The sequence below is a fragment of the Callorhinchus milii genome, unplaced genomic scaffold (genome assembly GCF_018977255.1).
Source record: "Callorhinchus milii isolate IMCB2004 unplaced genomic scaffold, IMCB_Cmil_1.0 Scaffold5, whole genome shotgun sequence".
Taxonomy (NCBI): Eukaryota; Metazoa; Chordata; class Chondrichthyes; order Chimaeriformes; family Callorhinchidae; genus Callorhinchus; species Callorhinchus milii.
In genome coordinates, this window is record NW_024704746.1 from 62,408,801 (window position 1) to 62,424,566 (window position 15,766).

Here is a 15,766-nt window from a genome sequence, read left to right on the forward strand (position 1 = left end):
TTATCCAGCTGCTTGAGTTGTTTCAACATTATATCAAATTGGCCTGTTCCAGGACAGGTAACAGGGAAGAAAGGCTTGTAGGAACTGTAGTGAGCATAGATACATTAGACACATTTTAAATTGTGATTTCAAACAATGCAACCAAATTGGAAGTTTGATCACAAAACAGAACAAAAACAAAATTACATTTATAGAGCGCCTTTCACGTCGGGAGGACGTCCCAAAGCACTGAACAGTTAGATGTCGGGGCCCAAGCATGGGGGAGGGTTGGTGTAGGGGTGAGGGAAGGCAGAGAGGTGGGAGGGAGACCAAAGGCACGTATGAAGAGAAGGGTCTTGAGACCGGCCTTGAAGGAGGCGAGGGAGGAAGTGAGGTGAAGGGACCGTGGGATGGAGTTCCAAAGTGTGGGGGCAGAGAGGCTGAAAGCTCGGCCACCGATGGTAGGGCGGGTCGGGCGGGAGACATGGAGCAGGCCGGAGCCCGATGAACGGAGGGAGCAGGCAGGTTGGTAGGGAGTCAGCAGGTCAGAGAGGTAGGAGGGGGCAAGGCCATGGGTGGCCTTAAATGTGAGGACGAGGATCTTGAACTCGATCCTCTGAGGGATGGGGAGCCAGTGGAGTCGGGCGAGAGTGGGAGTGATGGGGTCACAGAGTCTGGTGCGTGAGAGTACACGAGCTGCAGAGTTTTGGATGAGGGGTGAGGCAGTGGCGGAGTCTGGCAATATTGGGGAGAACAATAACAAAAATCTGTTACTTATCTAGATTTTTTTTCAGTACACTTGCAACTCAATTCAATAGTACTACATTTCTGACAAAAAATGACTTTTACCTGTAATCCAATATCAGTGATATCTTGACACTCGGAGATTATGAGCTCAGTACACTTGCTGTTGGTACTGAGAGCTGCTAAACTCTGAAAAGCAAAGTGAAGTTAAAAAGTGCTAGGTATTTTACATTCCACAGAGAACTGGGGACTATCGGCTAAACTTTTACTTAGGACCAATTTCATTTGAAATCCAGAGGTCTGAAATTTCTCATTGTTATAAGATCTTAAAAACTGTGGAAATAAGGCATCTAAATTGAATTTAGAAACTCATAAACTTCTGCCAAATCTTACATTTTAAAACCAGTTAGAAATTTAGGCCTCGGGCTGTTAAATATTTGTGATTATAAATGAAACAACCAGACACAGGTGGGAACAATTTCAGTGAGTGTCAAGCACATCGCTTTTGGCATTTGAATTTCCTGTTATAATTGTGCACCACTGTGCACAAAATGCTCGCTGGAATTTTTATCCAACGTCTCTACACATTTCCCCAAGGCACTCAGAGGCAGCGCAGAGGAGAGCAATGAGGATAATCCCCATTGTCAGAGGAATGAGCTATGAGCAACAATTAGACAAGTAGGGCTCTTTCAATCTTGAGAGAAGACAATTCAGAGGAAACCTCATAGAAGTATATATACATTTTTAAATGGAATTGAAAAAGTAAAAATAGATCAATACTTTAAGATGCACCAAGACAGTAAAATAAAAGGACCTAGGTTTATAGTTAAAAGGCAATTTCACGACTGATTCCAGCAAGTTTTTCTTTACGCAGAAGGTAATTAACGACTGGAACAAGACACTGCAAACTTAATAATCCACTCTGATTCTTAAGTCTCACACGGACAGTTTTAGTTGCCTAGAGATGGAGTGAAAAAGATGTATATGGAATAAAGCCTGTTGAAAATAAACTATTTTTTAATAACATTTTTATTTTCCATCTTTTTAAATTCCCTTTCTACTGCTGCCATAGTTGTACATCTAGAAAGGCAAGACTTTGGGGGTAGGCAGTATAATGATCATCAGTGCTGCTCCATCACTGAACAACAGGAGTTAATCCCTGCAAAGCAAGTTTCCTTGATAAAATGGAGTACTCGGGTCTATCTAGCAGCTTATTCTTATTTTAACTGCAAGTATCTAATATGGATATGCTGCAGAGATGTGTCCAGCAGTCTGTCTCATATCTACTGAAACATTTCACAGTTCCAGTCGGCCTGGAGTTTGATTAATCAAAAGGTGAAATCCAGCACTTTTTAATGAGCCTTCGGAACTCTCTTTAAAATCCTGCTTGAACCGAAAATAAGATGATTCTTCAATCAATTGAAAACTCTGCCGCCCAAATCCTCAGCCATACCAGACTCCACACACCCATCACCCCAGTCCTTGCACTGTTTCCCAATGCACCAATTTCACCCTCACCTTTCAATCCCTTCATGCCCAAACACCCAACTTTCTTTATAATTTTCTCCTGCACCACTCCACTGCTCGTCCCCACTGCTTGGACTAACTTGTACTTGCTGCATGTCCCCAATGCATTGATGGTCAAGCTTTCAGCCACTGCGCGCCTAATCTCTGGAATTCTCACCCTGTACTCCTCCATCTTATGCCCTTTCTATGGTCTTTAAATCCCACCTTAAAACCTACCACTTCAACTGCGACAAGGTCAACTTCTCCTTCCCTCCCTCCCACCCTCCCTCCCTTTCTGTCTTCTTTGCTCAGTCTGACTCTGACTTTGTGAAGTACTCCGAGACATTATCTTACACAAATTATTTTAGTTGACTAATATAATGGTTATAGTTTAGTAGAAATTCTTATGTGGGTCGTGAAATCAACAGTTCTGATTTTTTACTGCAGAGGCCATACAGGCTGGCATGAGAGTTACTTCAGTTCTGTGGACTGAAAGCATTTTTCACTTGTATCATTTTGGAGGCCCTGGATGCAAACCAATTTTAGAGTCTGCAGTTCAGTTTTAATCACATCTGCTCTAATTTATCATGACTCAATCATTTCCCGTAAATTCAAGAATAGCCCTGCATTCTGTTCGTTGCATGTTTGTGACTAACAGATGGTTTATTCTATTCCACTCACTGTGAAGGATTTATGTTTTTGCCCACTGTGTTGAATATATATATATTATATTTATGTATAAATACTGTATGCATATTTTTTAAATTCACGTACATTGTTCAGAATATTTGAAATTCTTTAAAAAAAAGGAACATCACACACTGCCATATTAACAAACAATTTCACGTGCATTTTCTTCTAATAGTTCCTTATAGTTAGCTACTGTAATGCCTGATCATGCGGAGAGCGAAGGGGACCCATCATTCCATGTGCAGTTTACTGGCCTTGAAGTAGCATACGCAGAGCTGAGATCTGAGTTCAATTCCAGGCAGGGCGAAACCTTGGGCAAGTTTCCTTATTCCACACAGAGCCTAATAATAATCCCTCCAAAACCAAAAACAATAATTAATTGGTCATATTCAATCTACGACTGTTTGTGGGACATTGCTGTGCGCAATTGGCTGCCGCATTTGCCCACAAATATAGTCAATTCACTTTACAGTGTGTTCTGTGAAGCACTTTGGGACGTCCTCCCGACGTGAAAAGCGCTATATCAAATGCAAGGATTATTATTATTATTATTATTACTGAAGACAATCTACAGAAGCCTCATAATTCTTATGATAATCAAAATGGTAGAAATGCTATTTGTACAATGAAAAGGGTCATCAGACAATCTTATTATCTTTAAAATTATGTTTCGGTTACATCCCAAAATGTAAAACTATTTTGCTCCTTCTCAACTGACTTGCAGCGGTAATTGAGCTTTATCCAGCAACATTAACAGCATTTTCCACTTTATTTTTAAGATTTCCAGCGTTTGCATTTTTGTAGCGCTTATCTTCTCTAAATCCCTTCTCCTCAGTTTTCTTCACGAAACATCAAACCACTGAAAAAGGATGGTGTTGTTATTGTTTTGCATGTATAGTATCTTCAGCAGGCTAAACATGAATGACAGCTGACTTTTCTTCTTACTGCCCTTTGATCAGGACTCATTTTAACACCAAACTTAACTCCCATACAGTCACTAATCTTACATCTTCTACCTCCCACTACCTCCAGTTGTTTCATCTCCAACTTCACTCTGTCCAAACTCAATGGTTCTTCCAAATATTCACAAAAGGACTGTCCTTAGCAGACCCTTTGTTTCAGCTTGCTCCTTTCCCAATGAATTAATCTCGATTTTTCTTGACGTTATTGTCTTTTCCCTTGCCTATTTATAATGAAGTGTCCAACCCAAAACATTACTATTTATTTGGTAAAAAAAGGCAAAACTGCAGATGTTGCAAAAGTGAAATAATTTAAAAACATGCAGTAGGTCAGGCAGCATCTATGGAGAGAGGTCATCGACCCAAAATGTTAACTCACTTTCCTCTCTCTCTCTCCATATATGCTGCCTGACCTGCTGTTTATTTGGTTTTCAGTTGCTGATTGATCATTGTCCTATTATTGAAACTGCTTATTGTGTTCTTTATTAATGTGTACTTTTCATTGTGATAGTATACAGATTGTTAGACGATACTACTATGTTTCAATGCCTGATATTAACCTGGTCTTGCATTGTGGTTCCTGTTAGATCAACGCTAGTCAAATTAGGCAAGGTTCCCAGCAACTCAATCCCATTATCAGATAAATGTTCACAGTAACAGAATTTCACGTGGGTTAAATTGGTGCATCTGAAAAATAAAACCAAAGAAATACCAAAAAGAGTCAGTTCCTAGCTGAATTTTACTCTTATGGCTTCAGTCTAATAATCATATCAATGTGGATCCGATTTAATATAATCTTAAACTGTTAAATGCTTAACAATAAGGCAATTACAACCATTACTTTTCAAACTTATTAATGAATACATCAGATTAATTCCAGATAAATACTCACTGATTTCTTTATCAGCGCCTTGGGACCTCATCCTGACGTGAAAGGCACCGTATCAATGCAATTTGTTGTTATTTGTTGTTGTATAAAACTATGAAGAATTCTTTGTTTATCACATCAACATATCATGATTTTACAAGAAACAAAAAAGGGAATAACTGAAGTAACCAATGCAATATTTTGCTTGAATTTTTCATGTTTCCCATGTCAATTATCTATTACATACAGAAAAGATATTTACAAGTTAAAAGGCTGTGTTATATCAAAGGGTTCTACAGATATCTGAGAGGTTGAATTGCAGCCTGTAACTATCTTTTTTTAACTAATTATTTTTCCATAATATCCTATTATTATTCTATAATCATAATTTGTAAACATGTTATCTTTTCTTCCTCATCATTATATTGTGTGGAATATGGAATAGGTAAGAGGATGTTAAAGTGGATAGGACATTTGAAATATACATCTTGTGAAAATCATGGTAATATTATAGAATAATATAATTTTGGTAAAGATTTATCAGTTTATACACTCTTCAGTGTACATTAACATCATTTTACAATTAGGAATATAAGAGAGAGTTAACAGTGGTAAGAATCTCTGTCCCCAATGACTGATCTACTCCTCCGGCTGATCCACTGTCAACAGATTCTTGGAATGCTGTTTACCTGCTTGGCTCAGGAATTGAACTATCAAAAATGCCACAGAAAATCAACTTGATTTTGATATAATAATAATAATCCCTCAAAAAAAAAATGGTCATTTTCAATCCACGACTGTTTGTGGGACACTGTTGTGCGCAATTGACTGTTACGCTTTGCCCACAAATAGACAGTCAATTCACTTTACACCATATTCTGTGAAGCACTTTGAGACGTCCAGAAGACGTGAAAAGCGCTATATCAAATGCAAGGATTATTATTACTATTATATTCCTTAGCTAGGCATATCACTTCGGAACCAACTCAGCCCCAAAAGGACAACAACAACAAGATTACACTTGTATAGCGCCTTTCACGTCGGGAGGAGATCCCAAGCCCCAAAAGGACCCCTCTTACTAACACTCTCCCATTAACCCCCCCCCCGAGGAGGATGGAAAATGACAATCATCCAATTATTAACCACTATTTTCCGACTTTTCCATGTAAAAATTGTGTTTCTGAAAAACACTAGTAACCCAGAATGCTAAAACATATTAACTTGGATATTTTTTAAAAAGTACATGAGAATTTTAATAGTTGCCTATTATGTGTAAACTATACATTTTTTCATACCTTTGTACAAGTTTGATCAACAAAAAGTCGGAAATGTTGATGCAGTTAGTCAGATTCAGTTCTCTAACCTTCGGACCTGAATTTCCATCAGCGAAGTGTTTCAAACCTACATCAGTTAACCTGCAAAACAAGACACATATGTATATTCATCACATTCTTTTAAAAAGAAATGAGGTCAAGTCAAATTGTAAGGAAATATGTCACTGTTGATTGAGTTACTTAGTGTTAAAATACTGCTATCAGGAAAATTAGGTCATTTTCCGTTGGAAGGGGAGTGATGGATGAATACATTGCTTCAATAGTTTGGGAATATAGATATGAAGTGGCAGATGTAGGCACTGTGAAAATGATTAAATGGGTAAAACAATAGTATTCGCAAATTAGAGGTACAGGAATATTTCATTGTGTGAGAAATATTTACATTGGCTCAAAGTTCCTGTCAGAGATAAATACTATAAATAATCTGCACATTTCATAGAGCGCCTTAATTCATTTTCGAAATTAACTCATGTGGTTTGGAGTAGAAATGTACATCTGGGAAAACATATGGTTTACAAATGAAAATTGCATCTGGCTTAAAAGCTGCAGAATTGTTTTGCCCAGGAAGATAATGTTTACTTTAAACCTAATTTTTTAATCCATGGATATTTCCGCTGTGCAGCAACTTCGCTGTGTAATTGGCATTTAAAGTAGTTATTTCCTGTGCAACACACAGACCTCCTTTGTATAACAATATTTTAGGACTCTATGACAATATTAAAATGGCTTGCACTTAAGAGTTGGACACGTATTCTTTCATCTGTCCTCTCTCTCCCATATCCATGCCATGACCCGCTCTGCTTTCCCCATCGCTGCAACATTGCCTGACTCCGCTACTGCCTCAACCTTCAAGCCACTGAAACCCTCATATACGCCCTCATTACAACCTGGCTCGACTATGCCAACGCCCTGCTTGTCGGCCTTCCTAATTCTTTTATCCACAAGCTGCAGATCATCCAGAATTCCACAGCTCGTGTCCTCTCCTGCACCAGACTCCGTAACTCCATCACACCCACCCTCACCCAGCTCCACTGGCACTCCATCCTTCAGAGGATCGAGTTCAAAATTCTTGTCCTCACCTTCAAGAACCTCCATGGCCTTGCCGCCTCCTACCTCTCTGACCCTTATCAACCTATCTGCTCCCTCCGCTCAGCAGGCTTCGGCCTGCTCCACGTCCCCTGCCCAGCCCACCCCACCATCGGCGGGCGGACCTTCAGCCTCTCTGCTCCCACCCTCTGAAACTCCATCCCACATTCCCTTCACCTCACTCCCTCCCTTGCCTCCTGCAAGGCACGCCTCAAGACCCTCCTCTTTGACCATGCCTTCAGTCACCCTCCTACCCTCCTCCACCTCCACCCTCCCTGAACCCAACCCTCCACCCCCTGCTTGTCCTAATCCCTGACTGTCCTCCTGACATGAAAGGCGCTTTACAAATGTCATTTTGTATTCTATTTATGTTAAATTACTTATATGGTATGATAACAATCAATTTCAAAGCCTGAACACCTAAAAAATAATTTGCTTAGACTATGGTGTATTCCTTATGATTTTATAGTAAAATTTATCAGTTGCAATTGCACAACTCAGACATATTCTGAGGCCAAAACATTGCTTTTAGCATTTTTCAATATGACTTTTTTTACTCTGCAATTTTCTCCCCTCATCTCACGAGACTGCTGATTGCTGCTGCAGTGCAGGTCTGTGGAAACAATTCTTCCTCTGCTATCCTCCAAGTAATTTTCCATGTTAGAGATGAACAGTTGAGTAAGCAGGTTATGTTAACATGAAATTCACCACAGTCTATGTCCTCAAATGTGCACTTGTCAGCAAAACCATTGGATAATGATCAGATCTCTCAGATGCAGCCATAAGAAACATTGTCTTAAATTTAAGATCGTGCAGAATTTTTGGAAAATTCTTCAATTTAGTTTAAATTTGAAAGCATTTTTTTACAGTTCTTTTCTATTTGGTCTAAAAACAAAAATGAATCAAGACTGAATTTAAGAATTTTTCAAAATTCTGCACACTTTAAAATGTTAAGACAATAGTTAATCTACAAAGTACAGCCATCCCACTTTTCAGTAAATCCTCCCAAATCGAAGGTGCTGCATGAAATGCAAGGGTTATTATTATATTTAAGACTGCACACAAGTTGAGGATGCTTCCCTAGCCCAGGAGGTCTGAGTACACCATTCCAGTTAGAATTTCAAACTCCACTGCCACTGAGACAAGCTAACACAACACAAACCAGAAATCAAGCAACAACTTGCATTTGTACAGTGCCCCTCACACAACCCAGAACCCAGAACGTTTGACAGTGACTGAGCATGACGCCAAGCCTTGGAACTTCTAGATCTGTATAGTTTCACACTGAGATGTGGCTTTACATGCTTTACCAAAATATCATATTTTATAAGGTTTATCCTGCAGCAGAACACGACACATCAAAGGTATATGTTACTCCAGGCTTTTGAGATGCCAACAAGCTATAACAATCTTGCATTATCTGCGTCCCCCTATTGCGTCCTCAAAATGTCTCAAAGCACTTTGCTCGATTTAGTGTAGAGTGAAATGACTTTAATATATAAGTAAAATGCAGCAGCTAATTTACACATAGCAATGTCCCACAAATAGCTATGAAGTGAACGATCAATTTTTTTTCTGTGGATTGTTAGTCAGGCCATAAGAAGAAATTCCCTTCTCTTTGAGCCTGAGGTAAGAGTGCTACCAAATGAAACAGACTGACAGCTATCGACAAACTATCCACAAGAAAGGATGGAAATTATAAATGTTTATCCAGGTGCTCTCAAAAATCAGACCAAGCATTCTCTCATATCTGGTCATTCGTCTACAACAATGGATCTTTTTGAAAATGTGCAAGAACTATATTTTCTTGAAATAACTGTCATCACCATTTCTCAGATTTGTTCCGTCAAGTTTCTCACTCCCACAGATCAAAAACTATCTTATCATGGACTTTATCCCACCTATTCTATTTCTTGAAGCGAGTATTGTTTAGATCTTCCCTGAAATACATAGTTGTAAAATAAGGAAATACATTATATTGTAGACGTGATAAGGTGCTAAATCAAATGCAAGGATTATTATTATCACTATGAGTTTGGATTCCTCCCTTTGTAGCACTGAAGCAATAACATATAATAATAATAATAATAATAATAATAATCCTTGCATTTGATATAGCGCTTTTCACGTTGGGAGGACGTCCCAAAGCGCTTCACAGAACACACTGTAAAGTGAATTGACTGTATATATTTCTATATACATGTAATATATATATATTTATATATGTAATAAATATATGTATATATATGGATAGTATTTCAGATCACTAGAAACACAGAGTTAGATTAACACGTTTACCTTACACAGTCAGCCAGGTTCAAAACAATGAGGTTTCTTAGTGATTCTGTGAATTTCAAACCAACATCTGTGATCCTAGGGCAGTCAGTTATACAGAGGATACGCATTTGAGAGCAGTATCTGCAGATGAACTTTAAGGAATTATCAGTTATATGTTTATTGCCTAATGTGAAAACAAAACAGAATCACAATCAAAGAGGCTGCATTATTCAGTAATTAAAGAAAACAATTTGTAGCATATTTTAATGTAAGAAATTGCATAATTTATACAACCATCAATTTTTATCTTGGTGAGCTTCCTCCATTGGACAAGTGCTTTAATAGCTGAATCATATAAATGAGGAGACCCCAAAAGCGATATCGAAGAAAGTTTGTAATAGTGAGCAACCAGAGCCTTCAAGAAAGCATAAACAAAATGATTTGTATTATATCTTTGAATTTCTCAATAAACAAAAAAAAGCCAAGCCCCAATCCTGTCCTCATCCAATATCCATGCATATAGTTTACAGCAGGGGTTACTCGATTTAAATCAAGAACAAGAACTCTGGGTGATTGTTCCTCTTCCCAGCTGAGGAGCGCTGAGAACATTTTCAGTAACCTACTGCCATACTGGTTGACATCATCTGTCAGAACAGAACAGACAGGTATCAAATGTGAATCTTTATGGCTAAGTTACATAGAGGAGAGTGTCATTCGAACTATGCTATCAGAGGAGCTGAATACATTTTTAAAATATACTTTTCCCCATGAACTGTGCTTCAAATACTCAGGTGATGTTTCTCAATCAGGAAAGCTGGCCCACCTTCACACTTTCGTTTTGAGACAGTGGTGGTAAGTTTTCTCTGTCTGCTTTCTTCTTTTTCGTTGTTGCCATTCTGTGGCATCCTTGATAACTCATTCAAGATTCACAACTTGATATCAGGATAAATTCCACTATGAACCATACTCCTTAAAAAAAGTTTGCTTATCATTTTTTAAAATGTCTACTCTATACAAAGGATCATCTTACATAGATGATTACAGATACTTGCAACATCTATAGCATAATTTGACAAAGCCACAAATAATAAAAATAATATTTGTTACCTTGTTTCCTCCTGTTTATGAGAATTCTTCATGGGTATAATACATACAGAGGTCCACATTTACACATATTATAGATAACCTTGCTTCTCATTTGTGAGTAAGACACCAGGAGAAAGTTGGTGAATAATTAAATTATAGCTAACGTTACAGGTTGGTTTCATATACTTACTACAATGCAGGAATCGGTAAGAGTTGCCATGTCATTGATGATAAGATGCTGAACCTCATTGCATGCAATGGATAATGCTTTGAAGCCTTTTACAGAGATCTAATAATGAAAAAATACAGATGAACAACAGGAAGGATGCCAAAACATAGACAGAAGTCAACCTTTGGGTGATTTTTCCTCCATTGTAGAAATAGATAACATTTTTTATAGTAGTTTTGTGTGTGCAATAGATAAAGAGCAAATACATAAGCACGCAACTGAAACTAAGATAGAAGGCTTTCAAAATTGAACCTAATGATCTTGCAAATGTTGGTTAACTATATAATTACATGCAGAGCTAGTAATGCTATGTCATTAATCACATGGACCACAATTGTCCATTGAGGACAAAGATGACCAGTCTCTGAAATCTGTTATGCATTTCCTGAAAAGGTTTGCAAAGCTATTGGCAAAATATTAATAAATGCCATTAATTTAGGCAATTAAGATGGGGCATTTTAGTTTCTAAATACTGTATTGAAGTGGCCTATTGGTCCTGTTGAAAACCAGTGCTAATGAAACACAGAAAGTGCAAAGTAAAATGGACTTTACTCCTGTCCTCACTAGCAACATTGAGGGAGAGTGTTCCAGAGCCTTGTGGTGTAGTGGCTGAAAGCGCGACCTCCGATGGTAGGGCGGAGAGTGCGAGGGAGGCCAGTGTCAGTCGAGCGGAGGCTCCTGGTGGTGGACTGGGGAGTTAGGAGGTCGGAGGATTAGGGAGGTGCCAGACTGAAGGGATTTCAACACGAGTGTGAGGATCTTGAAGTCGATCCGTTCGGTGATGGGAAGTCAGTGGAGCCTGGGCCAGAACTGGTGAGATGTAGTCTAAATTTCGCACTACTTCGGTGAGTGTGAGGGAGAGCCCAGGGAGGTTGAGGGGTTCAGATCCACAGTAGTGAAAGCGTTGATGGGAGCCAAGGAGTATTGCGTCTTGTCCACATTCAGCTGCAGGATGTTTGCGCTCATCCAGGCCCTGATGTCTGCCAGACAAGCTGATAGAACATCGGCGGGCCTGGAGTTGGTACTAGAGGAGACAAAGTAGATTTGTGTGTCTTCCGCACACATGTGGAAGTTTACCCCGTATCTGCAGATGACATCGCCCAGAGGCAGCATAAGCAAAAGAAGAGGGCCAAGGATGGAGCCCTGGGGTACCATTTGAAATAAAATAAAATGGAGAAACCATTTGTAGAAATAAAATGGAGGTGGCTGGTTAAGTAGGACTTGAACCATGCGAGTGTGGTCCCACTAATAATAATAATAATCCTTTCATTTGATATAGTGTTTTTCACGTCTAGAAGTCTCAAAGCGCTTCACAGAATATACTGTAAAGTGAATTGACTGTATATTTGTGGGCAAAACGTGGCAGCCAATTGTGCACAGCAGTGTCCCACAAACAGTCGTGGATTGAAGTGACCAATTTATTATTTTTTTTTCTTGAGGGATTATTATCAGGCGTGTGGAGTAAGGCCCAAGGTTTTGCCCTGCTGGAATCAAAACCAGATCACAGGATTCCTACAACTACAGGACTCCATTAAAGTGCAATTTAAGGTCTAACTTTAATAAGAAATTGTTTATTTTGTAGTCTTAATATGCTGATTTATGCAATATCAAATTTGGAAGTAGTTTTTTGTTTGAACCGATCTCCAACCTTTGTTTCCCCCATCTCCAACCTCCCATTCCTCTCCAAGGCCCTGAAACGAGTTGTTGCGTCCCAGCTTCGCTCTTTCCTCGCCCGCCATTCCCTCTCTGAACCCCTACAATCGGATTTCCATGCTGCCCACAGCCCTGGTCAAAGTCACCAACTTTCATTCTGAACATCTGCAACCAGTATCCTCTCTGCCTCCTTGTCCTCCTCGACCTCTCCGCTGCCTTCAACACTATCGACCATTCTATCCTCGTTCACCGCCTCTCCTCACAGCTCAATCTTCGCGGACCTGCCCTTGCCTGGTTCGAATTCTACCTCTCCCACCGTTTCCACTTTGTCGCCACTAACGGTTTCTCCTCCAGCCGCACACTGCCACATGTGGCGTTCCTCAGAGCTCTGACCTTGGGCCTCTTCTTTTCAATATCTATATGCTCCCTCTTGGAGACATCATCCGCAGTCGTGGAGTCAACTTCCACATGTATGCGGATGTAACCCAACTCTCTGCCTCCACCCTTGACTCCAGAACCACTGCTGTGCTGACAGAATGTCTGTCAGACATCAAGTCCTGGATGAGAGTTACCTTCCTGCAGTTGAATGTCAACAAGACCGAGGCTCTCCTGCTTGGTTCCCGTCAACGCCTCAATAACATGTGCGCTGACAGCATCTCCCTCTATGGATGCACTGTACATCTCATGGAGCCAATATGGAACCTCAGCATCCTGTTTGATCCTCAACTGTCCATCATACCCCACATCCGTGCCATGATTCACTCCGCCTTTCCCCATCTTTGGAACACCACTCGGCTCCACCACTGTCTCACACAGCAGGCACCGACACCCTCATACACTCATTCAAAACATGCAGGCTCGACTACACAAACTCCCTGCTTGTCGGCCTCTCCATCTCCTCCCTCCACAGGCTACAGATCGTCCACAACTCTGCAGCCCGTGTCCTCTCCCGCACCAGGCTCCGTGACCCTATCAGCCCCATCCTCACCCGACTCCACTGGCTTCCCATCACACAGAGGATACAGTTCAAGATCCTGGTCCTCACTTTGACCCTCCATGGTCTTGTTCCCACCTACCTCTATGACTTCCTAACCCCCTACCAACCTGCCTGCTCCTTCCGCTCAGTGGGCTCCGGCCTGCTTCACGTCCCTCACCTTGCCTGCCCCACCATTGACGGGTGGGCCTTCAGCCACTCTGCCCCCATCCTCTGGAACTCCATCCCACAGTCCCTCCGTCTTGCCCCCTCCCTTGCCTCCCTCAAGACCTCTGTCAAGATCCTTTTCGACCGTGCCTTCGGTCATCCTCCTTTCCCTCCTGCCCTGCACCCAAATAATGGTGCCCCCATCAAAGCATTTCTTGGTCAACAACTCTCTCTTCAACGCTTTGTAAAGCTTATAAAATTTCACAAACAAGTTGAAAATGCATGTTTCAGTGAAACAGCCATGCCTCACAGAAATAAAAGTATGCATTCAAACTTTTGGCTGGGAGAGGGAGGGGGAAGTCTGTTGACGCCGTGAGTGTGAATCTACCAGATCTATTCCTCAATTAACAATAATAACAATACTTAAATTTAATATAGCCCCTTAGCACGTCGTTGAGGCATCTCAAAGCACTTCAAAGAATATACTGCAAAGTGAATTGACTGTAATTTCTGGAAGAAATTCGTTCGCCCACGTTCGCCCACAAATATACAGTCAATTCACTTTACAGTGTGTTCTGTGAAGCGCTTTGGGACGTCCTCCCGACGTGAAAAGCGCTATATCAAATGCAAGGATTATTATTATTATTATTAAATGCCAATTGCGCACAGCAGTGTCCCACAAACAGTTGTGGATTGAGTGACCAAATTATTAATATATTTTTTAAAAATTTGAAGGGATTATTATCCCCAGAAAATTTATGTGGATGGAAGATATTACTGTCGCATCTTTGCTGGGACTTCGCCAGACAGCAGGTAACAGATTAACTATAAAGATGATTTCACTTCCTCACATTATCCCTAAGAGAGTTAGTAAATATTCTTTGTGCTGTAATGTAATTCAATCTTACTTTCCACATGTCAATGATACCACTGGTTAAATAATTCTAGCCACTGAAAATCTTTTGACTAGCTCTATGGAAAAAATCCTCAAAATTAGATATCTTCCAATAGAAAAGGGCATTGAGCAGTAAAACTTACTGTTGTTTCTTAGCCCATTGCTTATTTTATTTAGCACAGCAATTCACCCATAAACATAGTCTCTACACTTTACAGTAAATCCTCTTAAGCTCTTTGAGATGTTTCAATGACATGATGAAGCGCCATATCAAATGCAAGGATTGCTATTAGAACAATATACTGTAGTCAGTTTCCTGTGCTTTTTTTTCCATCGCCATTTGAGAAGTCAATCAGGAAGGGCAGCTACTTGGGAATAGAGGCATATTGATTTTGTTAAATCTTGACTAAAGAATGGTGGCGATGAGTGAGCAATAAAAACACATTTGCTATGTTTCTTAACCCATTCCTTGCCTAATTAACACAAGGAATGTGTTAAGAAACTACTGTAAATTTTATTCCAGGGTTACTGTTTATCTGATTTATGCAGTTATACAAAGCAAAGTTATTTGACTGTAGCTTTATCTCTTGCTAACTGTGAGTTGCTATTGAATATATCTACGTAGAAAGAAAAACAAACTTTAAGAGACTCGGGGGTTCATCACGCACTGTTCACAAAAAACACAGATTTCCTTATGTGTTGAGAATGGTATGTCCCGCCATAAACACGAAACAAAAAACATCATTACTTTAACAACTGGCCCGCATCTCACATTGCAGTTCAATTTCAGAACAGACACTCTACTCTTTGTGTGCACATGTGGTCTCTTATCGTCTCTTTTAATCTCAGTCTGACAGTACCATGTGGTGAATGCACCATTTGAAAACAAATTAAAAAGCTATAACCGATTTAGAATGGTTTCATTTACTTTTCTCCTTCTCTTCATCTTAATTGGTTTTATGATAATAAATAATACTTTTGGTCAAATAGTGAGTGGGAATGGCATTAAAGGAAATACTGAGCCTATGAGGTATTAAAAAACTGACTTAATATGCAAATATGCATTGGCTATGTTATTTCCCACTATTACCACTTGAGTAACAACATAGAATACATAGATATTATACAACATCGGAACTGACCATTCAGCCCAACTAGTCTGTGCCAGTCTTTATATTTCACATAAGTCTTTACCAATCCTAATGTCCTCGCTCCCTTTCTTCCCCTTTATTCCATTCATAAGATGGAATTTTAAAAAATGGTGTTGATAGAAATTAGTTAATTAATGCTATTCAAAACTAGTGTTCTTTCATAGAAGT

General features: G+C 39.8%; 1 protein-coding gene across 1 annotated transcript in view; it reads right to left on the bottom strand.

Moving 5' to 3' along the window:
* The window catches only part of fbxl13 (F-box and leucine-rich repeat protein 13), a 61,261-nt gene that overhangs the window by 4,137 nt on the left and 41,358 nt on the right, over nucleotides 1-15,766 (bottom strand). The window contains exons 9-14 of the mRNA XM_007890896.2: nucleotides 10,720-10,818; nucleotides 9,738-9,858; nucleotides 9,465-9,627; nucleotides 6,042-6,161; nucleotides 4,439-4,565; nucleotides 829-912 (exon numbers count right to left, since the gene is read on the bottom strand). Of these exons, the coding sequence (XP_007889087.2) occupies nucleotides 829-912; nucleotides 4,439-4,565; nucleotides 6,042-6,161; nucleotides 9,465-9,627; nucleotides 9,738-9,858; nucleotides 10,720-10,818 (714 nt within the window). The remainder of the gene's footprint in view (nucleotides 1-828; nucleotides 913-4,438; nucleotides 4,566-6,041; nucleotides 6,162-9,464; nucleotides 9,628-9,737; nucleotides 9,859-10,719; nucleotides 10,819-15,766) is intronic.